Here is a 19,844-nt window from a genome sequence, read left to right on the forward strand (position 1 = left end):
TAAATTTTTAAAAACTTTTTACTTGTGTGATTTAATTTTAGTTCTAAAGAGGGTTCCAGTACTTTATTTATTTATAAAAAGTTCTTAATCTTTGTTAAACATAAAAAAAGAAAAAGAAAGAAAAAAAAGTCAAAAATATATCTTAAGGTTTTCAGTGTTTACAACTTATGATATTATTACACAATAATACACAACTACTTGGTAGATATCTTACACAATAATACACAACTACTTGGTAGATATCTTACACAATAATACACAACTACTTGGTAGATATCTTAACTTAGACATCTACCAAGTAATTGGGATAATGATAAACTAAATAATTCAAGCTGAATATTATACCTAATAACCATGTTCTATTTCAGTACGTTGCTTTAAACAATTTCTGAAAATGCTTATAAAACAATTCAAGAGTTGCCAAAAACAAAAAAATAAAAGTCTTTTAAATTAAAAAAGAAAAAAAACACAAAAAAACAAAGTCTTCTTAAATTAAAAAAAAAGCAAGGTCTTTCAAAACTTTACATTACACTATAAGCTATTATAATTCATTACACTAGCATGATCATAACATTATACTAGTATCATCATAACATTACACTAGCATCATCATAACATTACACTAGCATCATCATAACATTATACTAGCATCATCATAACATTACACTAGCATCATCATAACATTACACTAGCATCATTATAACATTACACTAGCATCATCATAACATTATACTAGCATCATCATAACATTATACTAGTATCATCATAACATTACACTAGCATCATCATAACATTATACTAGCATCATCATAACATTATACTAGCATCATCATAACATTATACTAGCATCATCATAACATTATACTAGCATCATCATAACATTACACTAGCATCATCATAACATTATACTAGCACCATTATAACATTATACTAGCACCATTATATAACATTAGCATCATTATAACATCAGCATCATTATAACATTATAATCAATCAATCAATCAATCAATCATATATATTCTGAAAATAAATTTTCACGGCTATTTACAAATAGTATTGAAATACTAATCTCAAGTAAATACCTTAAAAAAATAGTTTACTTATATACAATTAATCTTTGTAATAATAATAATAATATTAATAATAGTAATAAGAATAATAACAATAACAATAATAGTAATAATAATAATAAAGTAATTATAATAATTTAAATAAATCGGTATTACTTTTCATACAGCAATCGTTTTTACTTACAAAGTTACAGTTACAAACAGTAATAACCTGACAAAACGTAACAACTTACGATGACATAAAAACGACTACTGCTAAAAAAATTATAAAGATTTAGTAAATATATTAATATAATCATAGTTGTTATAATATAATAATCAAAATAAATTGCAAATATTATGACCAAATAAATAAATACAATATAAACAGAAAAACACTGAGAAAATCAAAACAAAACAAAAGTTACAACAAACATTAAAAACAAAACAAAAAATTACCTTTGGCAAAAAAAACAAAAAACAAAAAAAAACAAAAAAAAAGGATTAAAAAAAATAATAATACACGGTAGAATAAAACATATGTAATAAATGGCTAAAATGAAAATAAAAACAAATAATATGTAACTGTATAAAAAAAAATTTATATATCATTAAAAATAAATATTAATTAAAAATAAATAAAAGACTAACAAAAAATAATAAGTAAAACTATATACGCTAAAAAACTGAAGAAAAATAAATGAATAATAAAATAAATAATCCTAAGAAATAAATGAAAGAAAACTAAAGAAATAAATGAAAAAATAAAAAAAAATCTTGATTTGCCGAACGTGGTTCCGTGGTTCCTATACTAGCATTATCATAACATTATACTAGCATCATCATAACATTACACTAGCATCATCATAAAATTACACTAGCATCATCATAACATTACACTAGCATCATCATAAAATTACACTAGCATCATCATAACATTACACTAGCATCATCATAACATTAAATTTTACCCTCATATCATACACTAGTACGATCATAACATTATACTGCATTAATATAAGTGTCCAAAATAAGTAAAATTTTAGACCTATATTCTAATGTGTGCTATTTATAGCAATTTAAATGTAATTTCCTCATAATGTATTCTAAATCAACTTTTTTTTACATTTGCCAATAAAATACAAATTATAATTATATAAATGTTTTAATTAACCAGCAAATAAAAAAATTAAAAAAAACTGGAATTTACTTAAAAGTCAATATTGAGTAAATTATTTTAACTATGTTAACAAATTGAATTGCAAAATGTTTTGAAAAATCCACAGCATGCTCATCAAATCAAGATTAACCGAAATGAAATTCCTCCATTACATTATTCATCAATTAGAAAATAAATGAAAAATAACTCATTATTATTCATTTATAATTAAATTTTGATTTATATCGATAACTTAATGCAACAACCAATTGAAATTTATATTATATTCTGTTTCAACCAATTGAATATTCTGTTTCAACCAATTGAAAATAAATTGAAAATAAATTTCAAATATTCTGTTTCAACCAATTGAAAATAAATTGCTCTTTCATAACAACGAATTGAAATTGCTGCACCATAACAACTTCAGTTTCTAGTAGAACGACTCCTATTTGGTGTGTTTTCAATTGCTTCACTTAACATTGTATTAACAACATTTTCTTTTCTGTTTCCTCCTTTTTTCGATGTCTATGTTCATTAAAATACAATCTATTAGTTTATATATAAAAAATGTAAATATTATAGTTAATATATATATATAAAATGAAAAATTAAAGAAAAAAAACTACAAAAGTGAACAGAAGATGTATCAAACAAACAAGACAAAATAAAAATAACAAATATTTTAATAAGAAATGAATATCACCAACAACACATAAAATTATAAATACATATACAACTACTATTAAAACTAACTTAATGACATCATAAAAATATTTATAAAACATAATAAATCTTACAAAACTAATAAAAATCATAAAAACCCCCCAAAAAAACAACACAACAACATAATAAATTTTTTTTACATTAAATTAAAATAATCATTATACATATAGAATTCATAAAAGTACAAACGAACTTAACTCTACAAAAAAAAAAAAAATAATAATAATGATAATAAAAAAACAAACCCCACGAATTATATTTTGCATTAACTCTGCTTGTGTCAAAGGTCTATTATCATAATCTCCCTGCGTAGAATTGTCTGAATCACTTCCTTCTACAATGGCTGGGGCTTGTATAGAAGATAAAGAAGTTAGAAGTATTGAAGATCTACCAACTAAATTCTGAAAAAATTGTTGATCACCTTCTTCTGTCTTGAATACATAAAAAAATATTTACTAAAATATTTACTTAAGTGGTGTAAATTTTTATTTTATTTATCATAGATAATTTCAAAAAAATATATAAATTCAGAATTTTTTTTTTTAATAATTAAATAAACACTATTTTACAGCTACCTGAGAAGATACAAACTCATGAACTTGTAAAAGTTCATTAATTCTTTGTTCAATAATACTAAGATTCTAAAAAATATAAAAAAGAGCATCATCATTGATTATATGACCAACATCAACATTGTTAAGTTAATAAAAAAAATGCATATTTAAATTAAAATTAATCAAAACTACAAAAACTTTTTTTTTTAAACTTTACTAGTAACTACATATTTTTTATTATGAATAATAGTAGTTGATAGTAGAATAATAAGAATTGTAATTGATAGTAGAATAAAAAGAATTGTAGTTGATAGTAGAATAATTAGAATTGTAAAAATAATGAAAAAAGGCCAAAAACGGGTACTAAAAATAGATACTAAAAATGGGTACTAAAAATGGGTACTTGTATCAAATATAAAAAAATATAAAAATTGATAAAATGCTAGAAATTTCTTTTTGATGAAAAATTCCAAAATTTATTAAATTTTTTAAAATAAGTTCAAAACACTGCTGGTTTTTAATCTTATATTTTTTTGGTACATACAATGTAAAAAAAATTAATTATTTTTTTTAACTAATTTTGAACTTTTATTTCCATTTTAATCAACACTTTACATTGTGCTCTCCTGAGACCTGTTTATTTATTATAAATGGGTTTTTAAAGTATTTTAAAATAATTTTTAAACATCAAAAATTTAGATTTAATAAACTTTAATATAAAAAATAAACTTTTTATCTTAAATAGATTTAATATAAAAAGTCATTTTATTACTAAATCATCAATTTAAATTGTTAAAAAAAATTTTAATACCAGTAAAACCAATCATATAAAACTTTTTGTCAAAATGGCTGTCTAGTTTATGCTTGTTATTTTATTGTCTTTGGAAAAGGATCACATAAACTTAACAATGTAACTTCTGCAATACAACTTCATATTTAAAACTTATTTTGGAGAGAATGTGAGATACAAAAGACTGTTGACTAAAAAAACAATTGTGCTTCATGCAAAACAAATTTGTATGCATCAAAAAGAGATAAAACATCATAATAAAATTAAAAAAAGTCAAATCATTTGGTATACCTGAGAATATATAGTGAAATATCTGAATAAAGCATAATAAATAATCCAGAGATTTTTAAAAGAAACATTTAAAAAAAAATGTTTGCTGCCCCAACCCAAACCATTAGCCAATGCAGCAGCACTCATGTTCTCCTGCATGTTCTCATGTTCTCCTGCATGTTCTCCTTATTTAGTCAGTCAATATAATAGATATGGTTTTAATTCACTCCCAAAAGACTGCAAGCAACCACTTTTCAATTGGATTTTATTAGAAAATAAAAAATAGAGTTAAAGAGCTAGGAAAGGCTTGACAAAAGACTTGAAAAGTTGATGGTTGATTGAGTCAGTAAAATACAAAGGTATGAGAGAGTTTCAAAGGGTTGAAGTGTTGTTAAAATAACTAAATAAATAAAAGTTTTTAAAGCGTACAGAGACAGCACAGTAAAAGGATGGGACTTTGCTTAATGACAAGTCAAGCAAGAATGAGTTTTGGTTGATAGAACTAGAGATGATAGCTCTTTTGAGCAGCAACCATGATAGTACTTGAAGAAATTAGAAAGAGATGCAAACTTTATGACAATGGTAGAGAGACTCATTCTTAGATTATCATTCAGTAATGAATGATAATCTAAGAATACATAAAAAAGAGACTGAGTGGGAAGGTTGCCATTCATTAATAAAGGAATGTAACAGTTGCAATAGTTGTTTGCATTAAATATATATATAGGGGTTGGACAAAATAATGCGAACACTTTCAAAAATAGAATAATGCACTTTAATATATGGTAGGACCTCCTTTAACAGTAATAACTGCTTGAATTCTGTGAGGTATAGTCTCACACAAACTATGAAAAGTTTCTAATGGTATTTTAGTCCATTCTTCTGAAGGAAAACAATTGAGCCAGCGGATTTCCATGATATTGCTACCCAGATTATCACAGTTTCCCCTCATACTAAAGGCAGTCTGGTTTAATTGCTTTTTTAGGCTGCCTCTAGACATAAGCCTGGCCTGAGGTGGAAAATAAAGTAAATGATGATTCATCAGACACTCACATTTTTCCACTGCTCTATAGACCAGCATTGATTGCTTTTGCACCACTCTTAATGCTTTTCAAGGTTTGTTGTTATGAGCAGAGGTTTTAAGATTGGAGAGCATTAATGAAATCAACTTTTACTATTTCAATGTAGTGATCTCTGTCAGAAGATGCTAGCACCAGGCTCATATTCAGTATAACAGCACATCTGCCAATGGTCTTGTTGATCTTAAAATTGTAAATTAAAAGATAATGTTGATAAAATAAGGTTTAAAATGACACTGCTAAAAAATTAATACATTTAGTTTTGACAAGATAAAATCAAAGTGCTATTTCTATTGATTTCACATCTATTTCTACCGATTAAAAAAAAATTGGTTGAGAGTTATTTTATTTGTTTTTTACTTTAAACCTTTTTACACACTACTTTTTTTAAAACAATTTGTTACTTATATTATTCTTAAATATAAACTTATGGAACTAAGTTTTACTTTAAAAACTGCAGAATCAGAAAACTCGCAGGTCAAAAAACCACAATGCCCAGGTGAGAGAAATGTAGTCAGCCATTCTAATGATCTCATTGATTTTTTTATCACTCAGAGTAAGTACCTGCCTGGTTTTGGGGAAATGCAACTTGAATTTCATGTATCAAAATGTCTTTGCCAAAAACCTGACATATGAAATAGCCTCATTTTTTTTAGTTTTTTCATAATGGTCTGATAGTTCCTAATGGTCTGATTTTTTTCCAAAAGTTCACAATAATCTTTGCAATTCTAGTCTAAATGTAAACAATTTTAAAAATTAATTAGAAACTTATGTCTTGCTTTTGCATAAAGTTATTTAAAAGTAATTATCCTTACATTATCATTTCTTAGCCTTTTATGATCTATTGACCAGGTGCCCTTAACATTCTGGTAATCAACAGCACTCTCGTTGTTTGCATAAACATCATCTCAGCTCTAGTTTGGAGATTTAAACTGTTTATTCTCTGGCTTAACTGTTTTATTCATATTTACAGTTAAATGAAGCACTTCGACATGATGGCAGGTTTACAAGAATAATAGACAGTCATGAAATATAGCTAACCTTGCACAAACCCCTTTTTAATAGCCAGTGCTTAAAGTAGGTAAACTATCTGGTATCAAAAAAATCTAAGTTTAAAATATTGGGCCTCAATGCTATTGTGTTTGAAAATTATGTTTTTTTAATTATTAAATAACAAATTTGTGTGTTTTTAAAATACCACCAGTTAATAAAAAAATTAAAAAAATCAAGATCAGAAATTTTTTTTTTAACAAAAAGATTTTTTGCTCTAGCCAAAACTCTGAGTCAATGTAGAGGCACTCCTAGCATGTTCTACCTATTTAAGTCAGTTGATGTATGTACACTCTTTCCACATTTTATTTATTAAAGTAAGTTGGTCTATGTACACTCTTTGCATGTACCTATTGCAGACAATGTATGAACATTACCCTTTAAAAAATTAGTCAATGAAACAAAAATAAAATAAAAATAAAATAAAATAGACAAATAAAAGCAGTATAAAACATTAATAAAATAAAATAAAACACATTCTGCATTAAAAAAAGAAAACAATTCAAGTCAAATAAGTTTGATTCATATTTTAAAACAACACAGAAATGTTGTACAAAAGTCAAAGTAATTAGAAGTGATGCAAATGATCCAACGTTTCTGGAAAAAATAATTCTTAAAAGTGATAAATTTTTTAAAATCATTTTTTAAAAAGCCAACAATTTTATATATATATATACACTGGCGAGCAAAAAAAAGTGAACAGTACAATTTTTCAGTAAATTATGTATTATTAATCAATTAAAAATATAATACATAAAATATAACATTTCGCTTATGTTAAATACATATACATACACATATATACGACTCATTTTGAAAAAAAAAATTAATATTTTGTGTGGCCACCACCATTTTTCATCACTTCATTTAATCAACACGGCATCCACTCAATTAAATTTGCTATCAAACGGTCAGGTATCGTAACCCAAACTTGTTTTATGGCTGCCCAAAGATCATCCAAAGATGAAATATTATTTTTATGGACCTCTTTATCCATATAGTCCCACAAATTTTCAATGGTATTAAGGTCTGGACTATGGGCAGGCCAATTTTCAAAAAGGAAGATATTGTTATCCTTGAGCCATTTTTTAACTTGTTTAGACGTATAGCAAGGAGCATTGTTATGTTGAAATTTAATTTCATCCTCTTCTAATTCTTCCAGTGTGGGCAGCAAAGATTTTTGTAGAATACAAATGTATTCTTTGGAATTTATTCGTAATCAATCTTCAACTCTATGCAATCTGCCCACACCTTTGGCAGAAAAACAATCCCAAACCATAATTCCAAGATTACCCTTTACCGTTTGGTGAATACAATCTGGATTTAATTGTTCGTTCTTACGTCTAATGCACATCTGTGGACGATCTGAATGCAAACAAAATCGTGATTCATCTGACCATAATATTTTGTCCAGTCTGTGTTTTTATTATATTTTACCCAAACTAACCTTGCCTTTTTATGGCGTGCTGTAAGAAGAGGTACTTTTTTACATGGGTGTATTTTGAACCCCTGATCTTTAAGACGCCTCGAAATTGTCTTAATTATCTACCGTATATATATATATATTGACTTAATTATCTACCGTATTATGTATTTAATTTACTTTAAAAAAAACTCAATAAAAAGCAACTTATTAGATATTTAAAAAAATTCATTTCATTCATGTTTAAACAAAGTAGAAAAAACAATTATTGCTTGTTGAGCAATTGTATTGCAAATAAAATGGAATAAAATTTTAATATATCAAAGAAAAGATTTAACAATTAACTTCACATAATTTGCATTCATAATAACGTTTCTTGCTGTTATTATTATAATTACCACATATCCACCATTGACAAGTAAAACACCAAATCTTAGCAGGCCCAATGAAACTTTTCCAGTTGCATTTGCATACTTTGCAACTATTTTGTTGTTCTTGGTTGATAAGCACATTTTTTACAGATGAATCAATTAAAAAATCTGCATCAAAGTCTTCTGTTTCTTTCATTTCTTTGAGGTCAAATTGCTTTTTTGTTTTTTGTGTTACTTCTACCAGCTTCAAAACTTTGCCTCTTAATTATTATCTTCTCTGGAGTTTTAGTAAATATAGTACTTTTACCCTGCTGTCTTTTTCTAGTATCTTTTCTTGGAGGTGCTTTATGGTAAGGCTGTATGGTTTCTGGACTAACTATTTTAACAGATGATTTGGAAGAAACTTGTTTATTTTTTTCATACAAATGTTGATTATTTATTTTTTGAATTTCTGGAAGAGGTCTGTCACTAACACTAGAAGATATAAAATCACTTTTCTCAAATATTTGTCTATTGAGTGGATAAATCCCACATTTATGAAACCCACTGCAAATATTTTTCATTGTGACAGAGTATATCCTGCACATGCTAACTGAGGTAAATTATATATGTTCATAATCCTACCTGGATTGGAAGCCAACCATTCATTCTGAGCTATTCTAAAATAAGATTTAAAAGGCCCGAACACTGAAACATCTAAAGGCTGCAATCTATGACTGCAGTGTGGTGGAAATGTTAACAAAATCAAAGAGTTTTCTTTTGCAAATCTTATTGTTTCAAATGAAATGTGGCCTTCATGGTTGTCCAATAATAACAGCACTGGATGCTCCACAGATGGTTTAGCATGAAAAACAAAGTGCTTCATTGCAACTAAAAAGTTTTCACTTGTCAACCACTTTTGTTACACAACTCTAAGGCTCCAGTTGGTCCTCCATTTATCATAAAATCTTTGTAGTTTACTCTTGGAAATATAAATACAGGTGAAACTGTATTACCAAAAGCATTCACAAAAGCCAACATTGTCACCAATGACCCTCTTTCTGCTGAAACAGCTTGACAAACCCTCTTAGTTCCACGAGTTGAAATAATCTTTGGAGGATCTGTTACTGTTAACAACCCTGTCTCAACTGCATTAAAAATGCATTCTGGTTTGAATTTATATTTTAATTGAACTTCTAATAAGTTATCAAAAAACATGGACACTGTATGTTGATTAAAGGCAAGCAAGACTAATTTTTTCTAGCTTACGTAGTGATAATTTTGGATGCCGTATCAAAAAACCATCCATCCATTGCTTTCCTGCCATTTTATTTAGGTGCCATGACTCAGGAATATTTTTGGAATTCAATGCAACACCATACTTGTAAGCTAACTGCTTAGTTTGTAATTTAGTTAAACCATAGCACATGTTTGAAGACATATGCAAATAATCTACAATAGCACTTTCATCAGAAGCATGAAAATTTTTTCTATTTCCAATGTTTGTGACGTGTTTATAGTTTTCAGGCAGATTTTGACATCTTGCCACTTTAACAGCCCTACCTACTGCAGATTTTGATAAACTATATTTGCTAGCTGCATCTCGAATAGACATACCCTTAAGTACACTTTTGACTGCATCTTCAACATCTAAAGAATTTTTTTGTATTAATTTTGTGTTTGGTTTCATCTAAAATAAAATTTACAACTTTACAAAGATTAAATGTATGCAAATCTCATATAATATAATATGAGATTTGGAAATATATACTTGAATAAAAAAAAATATATATATATATATATATACACACACAAATATATATATATATATATATATATATATATATATATATATATATATATATATATATATATATATATATATATATAAACTAGTAGTGTGTGTTTACGCACTAAATATGTGTTGTCAATATATATGTAGTGTCACAACAGTTTGTTTAACAATTTTTACATTTTAACGAACCATTAAAAAATCCACTAAATCTTTAATGTTTGCCAAAACTTTTAAAAGCAAGTTTTTATTATTTTTCTTTATATCCAATTAATTTTCTTAAATAAAGATTTCTTAAATTCATGGAAATATTTAAAATAAATCTTCTTAAATAAAGATTTCTTAAACTCATGAACTCGAGTTTAAAGAATATGAAAGAACATATTTTACTTGAAATCTTTTTTAAATTTTCATTACGATGGAATTTTAATATAATTTTATAAAAAGCATTGGTCACATTTGTTTAAAACAACAGCATTAATAATAAAATAAATGATAAATAAATTAAATATATACGAGTGACCACAACTAAATTGCCGAAATATCTTTTTTCACTACACAAACTGTCCATTTTTTGGACAAGTCCCATTTAATAATCATTATCTTGTCCCATTTAATAAGCTTTACACTTTATCCACAAATGGTGGGCCAGACTAAAAACAGTATTTCCTAAACGCGAATGGGTTTAAAATATTAAAACTAGAGGCAACTGGGTATCAAAAAATGGAGTTTTATTTTGCAAAATTCTGAAATTGCTGGAAAATCAGAAAAAATAAGTTATTTTTTAGAATTACTTTTTTCTCTTCAAAACACATTAGCATCCAATGCTATTATGTTTAGACCATAATAAGAATAATGACTCGTTCTGTTGAATGGTTGCATCTAAAAATTCTTACCATAGGAGTTTGGATATCCAACCTTTGATGCTTCTATGCGAATTTGATTTTGTAACATTTAATAATCATCCCATTCATTAAGGTTCTCCTCTACTTCTTTTTTTAGATAAAAAATTAATGTTTTATTGTAAATCTGAAATTTATCAAGAGCTCTTTTTTTCACATTAAAAACAGCAGTTTTTAAATATTAATAGACCTCTTCACAGTTCCGATAATTTTGTGCGGGCATATTTAATAGTATGTCATGGTTCCTTGTGCGCAGAATCATATGAAAGAAAGTAAATAGACAGATGAAAATAGACATTATGAAAGCATTCTTGAAAAAACCAGTTGTTTACACGAGGTTTCTTTTCATTTTTGCATAATAAAGACATTGATTTTGCTTTATTTAAGTTTCTTTTAACTATTTTAAATCTAAATTTATATTATCTATATATTTATACTCTTTATATGTTTGTGTTATAAAATATATGAATATAATACAGAATATATACAAAAGAAATAAAAGCTCTTAAAGAGTGTGAAATGCACAATGATAATTGTGTGTGTGTATATATATATAATATAAGTATATAATATACAGTATTGTGAAAAAGTTAAGAACCACAAAAAAAAAAAACCATAATTTATTTTTATTTTTAAATTTTTTTTTAACCGAATATATTTTTCTGGTAAAAAGAATAATAATAATAAATTTTAGAAAATAGACAAACAAAATAAAAAATAATAATAGTGATAAAAACTTTTAAACAAATATAAAAAATGTATTTAAAGTTTTATAGGTAATTTTTATTTTTAAAAAATTGTGAAAAAGTTAAGAACCACAGAATAAAAAACGATAATTTTTACCACCTAATACCGCGTATTTCTACCATGAATTTTTAAGCACTCATTTATACGATTTGGCATTGAGTCTATTAAATTCTCTAAAATATGTTTGGGAACATTTCCAAGTATTGCTGGTGAAATATTGCGCAACTCCTCAAGGCTCCTTGGTGCTTTCTTGGCAATCTCTTTATCAAGCCAACTCCAATGATTTTCAATGCAATTTAAATCTGGGCTATTTGGTGGCCAAGTTAGACGCTCAATATTTTTACTTTCGAACCATTCAGATACAATTTTAGCCCTGTGACATGGTGCATTGTCTTGCTGAAAAATGAACGGAACGCTTTGCTCAAGGGCATCAATTGACGGTAACAAGTTGTTATTTAAAATATCGACATAATAAGTAGAGTTGAGTCGACCATCAAATAATTTAAACATACCGAGACCATAATATGTCATGCAGCACCATATTCCAACCGATCCGCTACCTTGTTTTGTTCTTTGAACGATACAATCGTGATTATATTTTTCTGAAGGCTGCCTGCGAATCATAATTCGGTTTTTTCGGTTATCAACCTCGATATTCATCTCATCACTGAACATTACTGTCCTCCATTTTTGTTTAGACCATTCTTTGACGCTTTGGCAAAATTCTTTTCGCTTTTTTATATGTCGTTTGGCAAGTCGCGGTTTTAGAATAGCTTTTTTCCATAACATATTGTTAGCTAATAGTTTCCTACGCACAAGTGATGCCGAGGCTTGACGTCCATTTGAAAGCTTCCATTCCCTTCTTAATTCATGCAACGGCATGGTTCGATTTTTCTTTGCCAACCTGACTAAAAGGCGATCATCATTGGGTGTCGTCAAACGCGGTCTTCCAGAACGATGGCGATCAACGTAAGATTTCGTCTCTTTGAATCTTTTGATGATTGTTTACACCGAACTATGTGATCGCTTTACTATTCTTCCAATTTCGCGAGCGGATTTACCTTCCTGGTGAAAATGCACCACTTTTACACGATCTTCATAGGTAATAGCTTTTCTGCTCATTTTTTCAAAAGGAAAGAATTTTTTTTTGTTTGAAATTAAAAACTTTTTTTAAAAGTATTTAAAAAAATTAATTTTTTTCAAATGTTTTTATTGGTTCTTTGGTAATAACTCAGGTCATAAAAAGAATATTTTAAAAAAAAGGGAAAAATAAATTTAAAAAGACGTTTCGCGCCGCACAAAAAATTCTTTGTGGTTCTTAACTTTTTCACAAAAAAAAGTACAAAAAAAAATTAACACATAATATTTAATCCTTATTTTTTATAGGTTCTATTAACTTTCAAATAAAAATTTTTTTTCTTTTTTCTCATGCTATATTTAATATGTTTGAAAAAAAAAGACTATTTTATTATCTATAGAATAAAAATTAATTAAATTTATTTGAAAAATTTTTTATTTTTTTATTTAGTGGTTCTTAACTTTTTCACAATACTGAATTACTGTTTTTATATTACATTTTTATATACATATATATGTGTGTATCTATCTATCTATCTATCTATATATATACATATATATATATATATATATATATATATATATATATATATATATATATATATATATATATACATATATATATATATATATATATATACATATATATATATATATACATGTATTACCATTTTGCAATCTTTCTTCCCGAAAGCTCATTTGTATTAATCAATATTAAATACTATTTAGAGCTTTTACACTCAATGTACAAATTTTTTTTTTGTTTTTGTTTTTTTCCTTGATTACAAATACTTTATAACAAAAACATATAAACAGTATAAATTTTAGATTTAAAATGGTTAAAATAAACTTATATAAAGCTTATATATATCAATGTCTTTTTTATAAAAAAATAAAAAAAATCTTAAGTAAACAACTGTTTCTTTCAAAGTTACAATCTTAATTTATGTGTATTTACTTGTTTTCATGCAATTCTGTGCATAACAAACCATGATGTAATATTAAATATGCGCGCACATGAAGTTATTGGAACTGCGAAGACTATTAAATGAAATTTAAGTAAAATTTACTCTAGTGTTCAATTTAACAAAAAAAAATTTGAGTAAACTAAAACTTACCCTGGCGGTCTTAGAAGAGCACAGTGTTTACTTAAAAGTTAATATCTTAAATGAGGAAATCTTAAACAAGGAAAATTTTCAAAAATATTAACATGCTTTTGCTTCAAGACTAGAGTTTAAATTAAATTTTATTTTTATCCAAAAAAATAGTTTTAAGTGGTCCCTAATCAAATATATATACTGACTTGCATGATATTAGAATGTGGAGCTCCACCCTGTCCACTTAACAAGTAACCAATAGCAGAGGCATCACAATTTGCTTTTTTAAATAAAGAGTTCACACCTAAATTTAAAGCCTGATAAATAAAAGACTTTATAATAAATAAACATTTAGAAACAATTTGTTTTGAAATAAAAAAAAGCAATAAAAATGCAGATTGAAATATAAATATACCTTGAGTTAAATTTTCAATAATTGCATAAAAAGAATCAAATTTTTCATCAATACGCTTTGTTTCTTCTTCATAATCAGCAATCATTTTCTTAATAATCAAAAGAAAATAATAACTTAAATAATAATCCTAACAACAATAAAAATTAACGAACAAGATTTTGGTATAATAAAAAACATATTGATGCTACTGTTTGAAACAAATCTGTTTAGTCAGTATGTTTAAAATAGATCTATTGATTTGAATTACTATATAAAGTGAGTTATTCTGGTGTTCTAATATTGGTGAGCTAAGTATTAGGTATTCTAATAATGGTGAGCTAAGTATTAGATATTTGGAGAGCTAAGTATTAGATATTTGGAGAGCTAAGTATTAAATATTTGGAGAGCTAAGTATTAAATATTTGGAGAGCTAAGTATTAAAATTTGGAGAGCTAAGTATTAAATATTTGGAGAGCTAAGTATTAAATATTTGGAGAGCTAAGTATTAAATATTTGGAGAGCTAAGTATTAGATATTTGGAGAGCTAAGTATTAGATATTTTTTGTCTGAAAGTAACAAGTATCCGAACGACAAACAAAATGTTCAATAATTAAAAAAACTTAGCAATAAATAAAAATTAGGAAATAAGTTTTTTTTAAAAAAATTTAACATAAAAAGAAATCTTTTATTCTTCCAATCAAAATTGTTCTAACTTTTATCTGTTATTAGCTTTTATTTATCTGTAATTATGCTGATCATTCAATAGTATAATGTTATATTAAGATATAATAAAGTATAAAAACATACATTTATTTCATCTATTACATTCATTCTTTGTTTATCCAGTTTCTCACTTTCTGTACGTAACTGTTTAATATTACTTTTGATTTCAGAAATATTTTCTTGTTTCATCTCAATTTCATTGTTCATTTCAGTTACAAAATTGAACAAAGCAAAGTTGCTGTCTTCTGTAGCAATAAATTTTCCAACTAGAAGTTGAAGATCATCTATTCCTGTTGTAGCTTGTATTCTTTTAAATGCATCATTGTATGACTACAAAAAAAAAAAATATATATTGGAACAGGATTTTATTACTTTCAATCTATGATCTAAATACACCAAATGTACATATATAGATATTTGTATGTATGTATGTATGTATGTATGTATGTATGTATGTATGTATGTATGTATGTATGTATGTATGTATGTATGTATGTATGTATGTATGTATGTATGCCTTGCCTACTTAAATACACAGCCTTCAATTCTGCTTATATCGAGAAAAAAAAAAGAACAGTTGAAAAAACGTATATTCTATTATACGGACAAACTTCCTCAAAAAATTTTAATCATTGCGCTATAAATTTTAAGTAAGAACATGATAAAGTTATTGCTTTAGATTAATAGACATCTCTACTAAACTTCAACAAACTTTGTATTGTTATTTGTGGCTACTTTTTAGTTAATAATAATAAAAATGGTTAATAACTGTTGCGTTGTTGGTTGTACCTCCTACCTGTATTGGTGGTGAAGCAATCTTAGTATTGGTTTTCTAAAAAATGATGACTTGAGAAAGTTATGGGTTAGATTTGTAAAAGAGCATCAGAAAAACGATTTTGCTTGTTGTATAATTTGAAGCCTGAATTTTTCAAGAAGATGAATATTAGAAGTTTTTATCAAATGATGTTATTGAAGGTCTTAATTCTATTACAGTTTCTGATTTACCAACATGATATTCATTTTTCAAATTTGATGATTGTATCCTTTTCCATAAAATTAGTCAAAATGAACTACACATACCTGAAGTTGCTGAATGTATTTGTATTGATAATAACCTTCATGTCAAACTTTTTTAGAAAAATCTTCCAGTTTCTTTACCACCTTGGCTCAGAGTAAGCCACCAATATATGTTAAAGAAAAGGAGTATGCTGGAAAACTTCAACTTGCATTTTAGTATGGAAAAAAAAAAATTGTCTATTTTTGAAGAACTTAAAAGTCACTAAATAAAAAAAATTAAATTTATTCTTTAAATATGCTTCAATTTGCCTTTATGTAGTGATACACATTATTACAAGCTTATCATTTACTGCTGAAGGAGTTTTCACTTTTGTCTATATCACTGTTAGGCAAACTTAAAGCAGGGGAAACTGATTCTATGAAAGTTTTGAAATTGTTACATGAAAATGGGAGCTTACTAAATGATCTTATAATAATTTTTGATAAAATGTATTTGCAAAAATGTGCTGAATATTCAGGTGGAGATGTAATTGGAATTATTGAAATAAATGAATGTTATAAAAGCATTGTTTCTTTTATGGCAGTTGGAATAAAAAAAAATACCTCTTGAGTCATCAAAGCAGTTCCAATTATAAAATTTTACAGTGATTGGTTGAAGACTGAAATTCTCAACTTGATTCAATCTTTAATAAAAAATAGTTTTAATGTTCGAGGTGTTGTTTGTGACAATCATGCTTCAAATGTTTCCTTTTTTTACAAAGTTGCTTGATACACATGATAAAAAACCTGATGATTTGTTTATTAATGTATAATCACAAAAAATTTACCTATTCTTTTACAGAATGCATCTGATTAAAAACATTTGAAACAACTTACTAAATAAAAAAAGGTTTATTTTTTCAGAATTTCATTTTTAAGATGAAATTCACGTTAAACCAGGAGAAATATCATGGAAAATATTTCACAATTTATTAGAAAAGGACAGCCTATTGAATGCAAGTTTAAAAAAAGCACCAAAAATAAATAGCAAAGTTGTCCATCCTGGAAACTACAAGCAAAATGTCACTGTTGCTTTAGGTATCTTTCACGAAACTACAGCAGCAGCAATAAAATCATATTTTCCCAACCATTTATATATTGCATCTTTCCTCAATTTAATAAATGGTGGAAAATTACAAATTCAAAAAATCAGTTTTCTAATAACCCTCTTGAAAATGCTGCTATTATTAATGATAAAAAACCTGAATCCAGCTTTTGCTGAATGTTTAAATAAATGGAAAAATACCAAAGTTCCAAATTTTGAGAAATAAACATTATCTCCTCAAACATCATCAGCACTACAAAAAACTTTATTATGTCAAGCTTCATTAATAGAAGATCTGTTGGAAGATAATTATAAATTTATATTGACTGCTTGTTTTCAAAATGATCCGCTTGAAAGAGAATATGCACAATACCACTAAATGTGTGGTGGCATGTTCCTTGTCTGTATATTATCTATAGTGAAAAGATAATCCAAATAAAAAGTTTCATAAATGAAGGAATTCAAATTTTTGAAAATGATATTAATGCTGTTGAAGATACACAAAATGCTAGATAATTGATGGATTGAACCAAAGTAAGAGATTTTGATTGTGTCACTTTATCAAAATGATTCTCGTGAAGTTGCTAGTTATATTGCTGGTTTTATCTGATTAAGAAGTTTAAATTGTTGTTGCAAATGGCTTTGTACTCAACATTGTCAATAGGAGTCAAATGATTATAGTTATTTAAATAAATTATCTAGAGGCTAATAACTCCATCATTACCCCTTTTAGAATATGTCTGTGATAGTTTTGCGTAGAGAAGGTTACCAACCATTTTTATGTTTAAATCAAAATTTTGGAAAGGAAATTATACACACTATTATTTCAAATATTTGTTTTGATAACATCAGAAAGAGAGTCAGTGATTCTATTGTTGTAGATAACATTGTTGCCTTTAAAAAAAAGAAAAAAATAAGAATATTTTGTTTCACATTTTTAGTCAGTTTGTGTTCAATTTTCTTCATACTTTTAACGCTTACTTTTGAGAATTTGTGTATTCTTGTACAGTTCTAGAATATCCAAAAAATTCTACAGACAAATATAACCCGAGTCTTTCTAAAATCATTTTAGTAATATATAATTATGAAGGTTAACATGTATGTATGTATGTATGTATGTATGTATGTATGTATGTATGTATGTATGTATGTATGTATGTATGTATGAATGTATGTATGTACAACCCTCAGAATTAGGAAAAATGTGGTCGGCAATAATTTGCTGACCTCAATCTTTTAAAGGTCGGCATCAGGTCGGCAAAAAAAATTTGATGCAAAGTTCTTACCATAAAACATAGAAATGAGGTCTGCAATTTTTTTTATCAAAAAAAAAAAACTTCTTTTGAGACTCAGTAAACCTGTTTCTTAAAAGAAGCAAAATTATATAAAAATTTAAAAATAATATAAATATATTTACTAAATATATAATTTATTTTTAGTGAATATATTAATATATATTAATTAAATATATCAGGGTGTATCACACTCAGAGCAAAACAAAAAGAATCAGATTTAACATTAGTGAAATAAAAAAAAGGAAGGGGAGGGGGTTAACATAATAAATTCAGTATTATGAATTTATTTAAATTTAAATGAGTTTTAGCTACAAGTAAATGGTCTTCAAAATTGCAAAAAAAAAAGAAAAAAAAGCTAAATTTTGATATTTATATATATTTTCAAGGTCAATAAGTTTCAATATAAGACTTATATCAGCAACAAGCTTATCTAAAGAAATTAATACAAGATAAGTATATTACACTTAATAGTTTAACTGAAATTTTATGAAGAGAATACTTTTAAGTTTTTGTCAAGTTTATTATGTATATTAAACTCATAAATTTTATCAGTTCACTTTCTAAAGTTCTTAATAAACTATTTATAACTTTAGTAATAGTAATTTAGATGCTGTAGGAGTTCAATTGTAAAACATTAGAGTTTAATTTCACAAAATTTATAATAAAAATCTATCAAGTATTGCTTTAAAAGAGTTCAAAGACTGCGCATTTACCACATGAATTGGTAATGCATTCCATTCATTTGCATTCAATACGGTTACTAAACAACGCTCGTCAAGACAGAATGCTTGAAATTTTCTTTTTTAATTCTTAGATTATGACCTTTTATTGATAATGCTGGACCGCTTGCTTGGAATGATGGTCAAATTGTTGTGGTTTAAGCCATGTAATATGACCTATTATGTTCAATAAATTGTACTCTTGTATTAGATCGCTGCGCAAACACCTAGTCTCCAGCGTAGTCAATTTTATTTATAAATATTTTTTTTTGAATATGCAAGTTGTTATGCAAGTTTTTTGATTTTTTTGCCTGAAGTTGTTTTTTTGAATTTTAAAATTTACAGGTTTTTTATATATTGTCTGTAGTTGTTGTTTTCCTAAATTTTTACAGGTTTTACAATGGGGTAATGAATTAAGGTGGATTTTCATGAAAATAAAGAGACTCAATGGATGAAAAGAGATGGAGCCAGGATTGTTCTTTATTTCCTGTATTGTATTGTCAGTTCTTAATCTATACTTAATTTGTTATATGAGATTAATAGAGTT

At 26.3% G+C, this 19,844-nt stretch overlaps 1 protein-coding gene across 1 annotated transcript in view; it reads right to left on the reverse strand.

Annotated features, from left to right (window-relative positions):
* Window positions 1-2,133: 2,133 nt before the first annotated feature.
* LOC101240092 (coiled-coil domain-containing protein 63) overlaps window positions 2,134-19,844 on the reverse strand; it is a 75,967-nt gene continuing 58,256 nt past the window's right edge. Inside the window, exons 10-15 of the mRNA XM_065801205.1 lie at window positions 15,267-15,512; window positions 14,481-14,568; window positions 14,272-14,369; window positions 3,510-3,575; window positions 3,180-3,365; window positions 2,134-2,736 (exon numbers count right to left, since the gene is read on the reverse strand). Coding sequence (XP_065657277.1) covers window positions 2,635-2,736; window positions 3,180-3,365; window positions 3,510-3,575; window positions 14,272-14,369; window positions 14,481-14,568; window positions 15,267-15,512 — 786 coding nt within the window. The 3' untranslated portion in view covers window positions 2,134-2,634. The remainder of the gene's footprint in view (window positions 2,737-3,179; window positions 3,366-3,509; window positions 3,576-14,271; window positions 14,370-14,480; window positions 14,569-15,266; window positions 15,513-19,844) is intronic.

This window comes from Hydra vulgaris, chromosome 07 (genome assembly GCF_038396675.1).
Source record: "Hydra vulgaris chromosome 07, alternate assembly HydraT2T_AEP".
Taxonomy (NCBI): Eukaryota; Metazoa; Cnidaria; class Hydrozoa; order Anthoathecata; family Hydridae; genus Hydra; species Hydra vulgaris.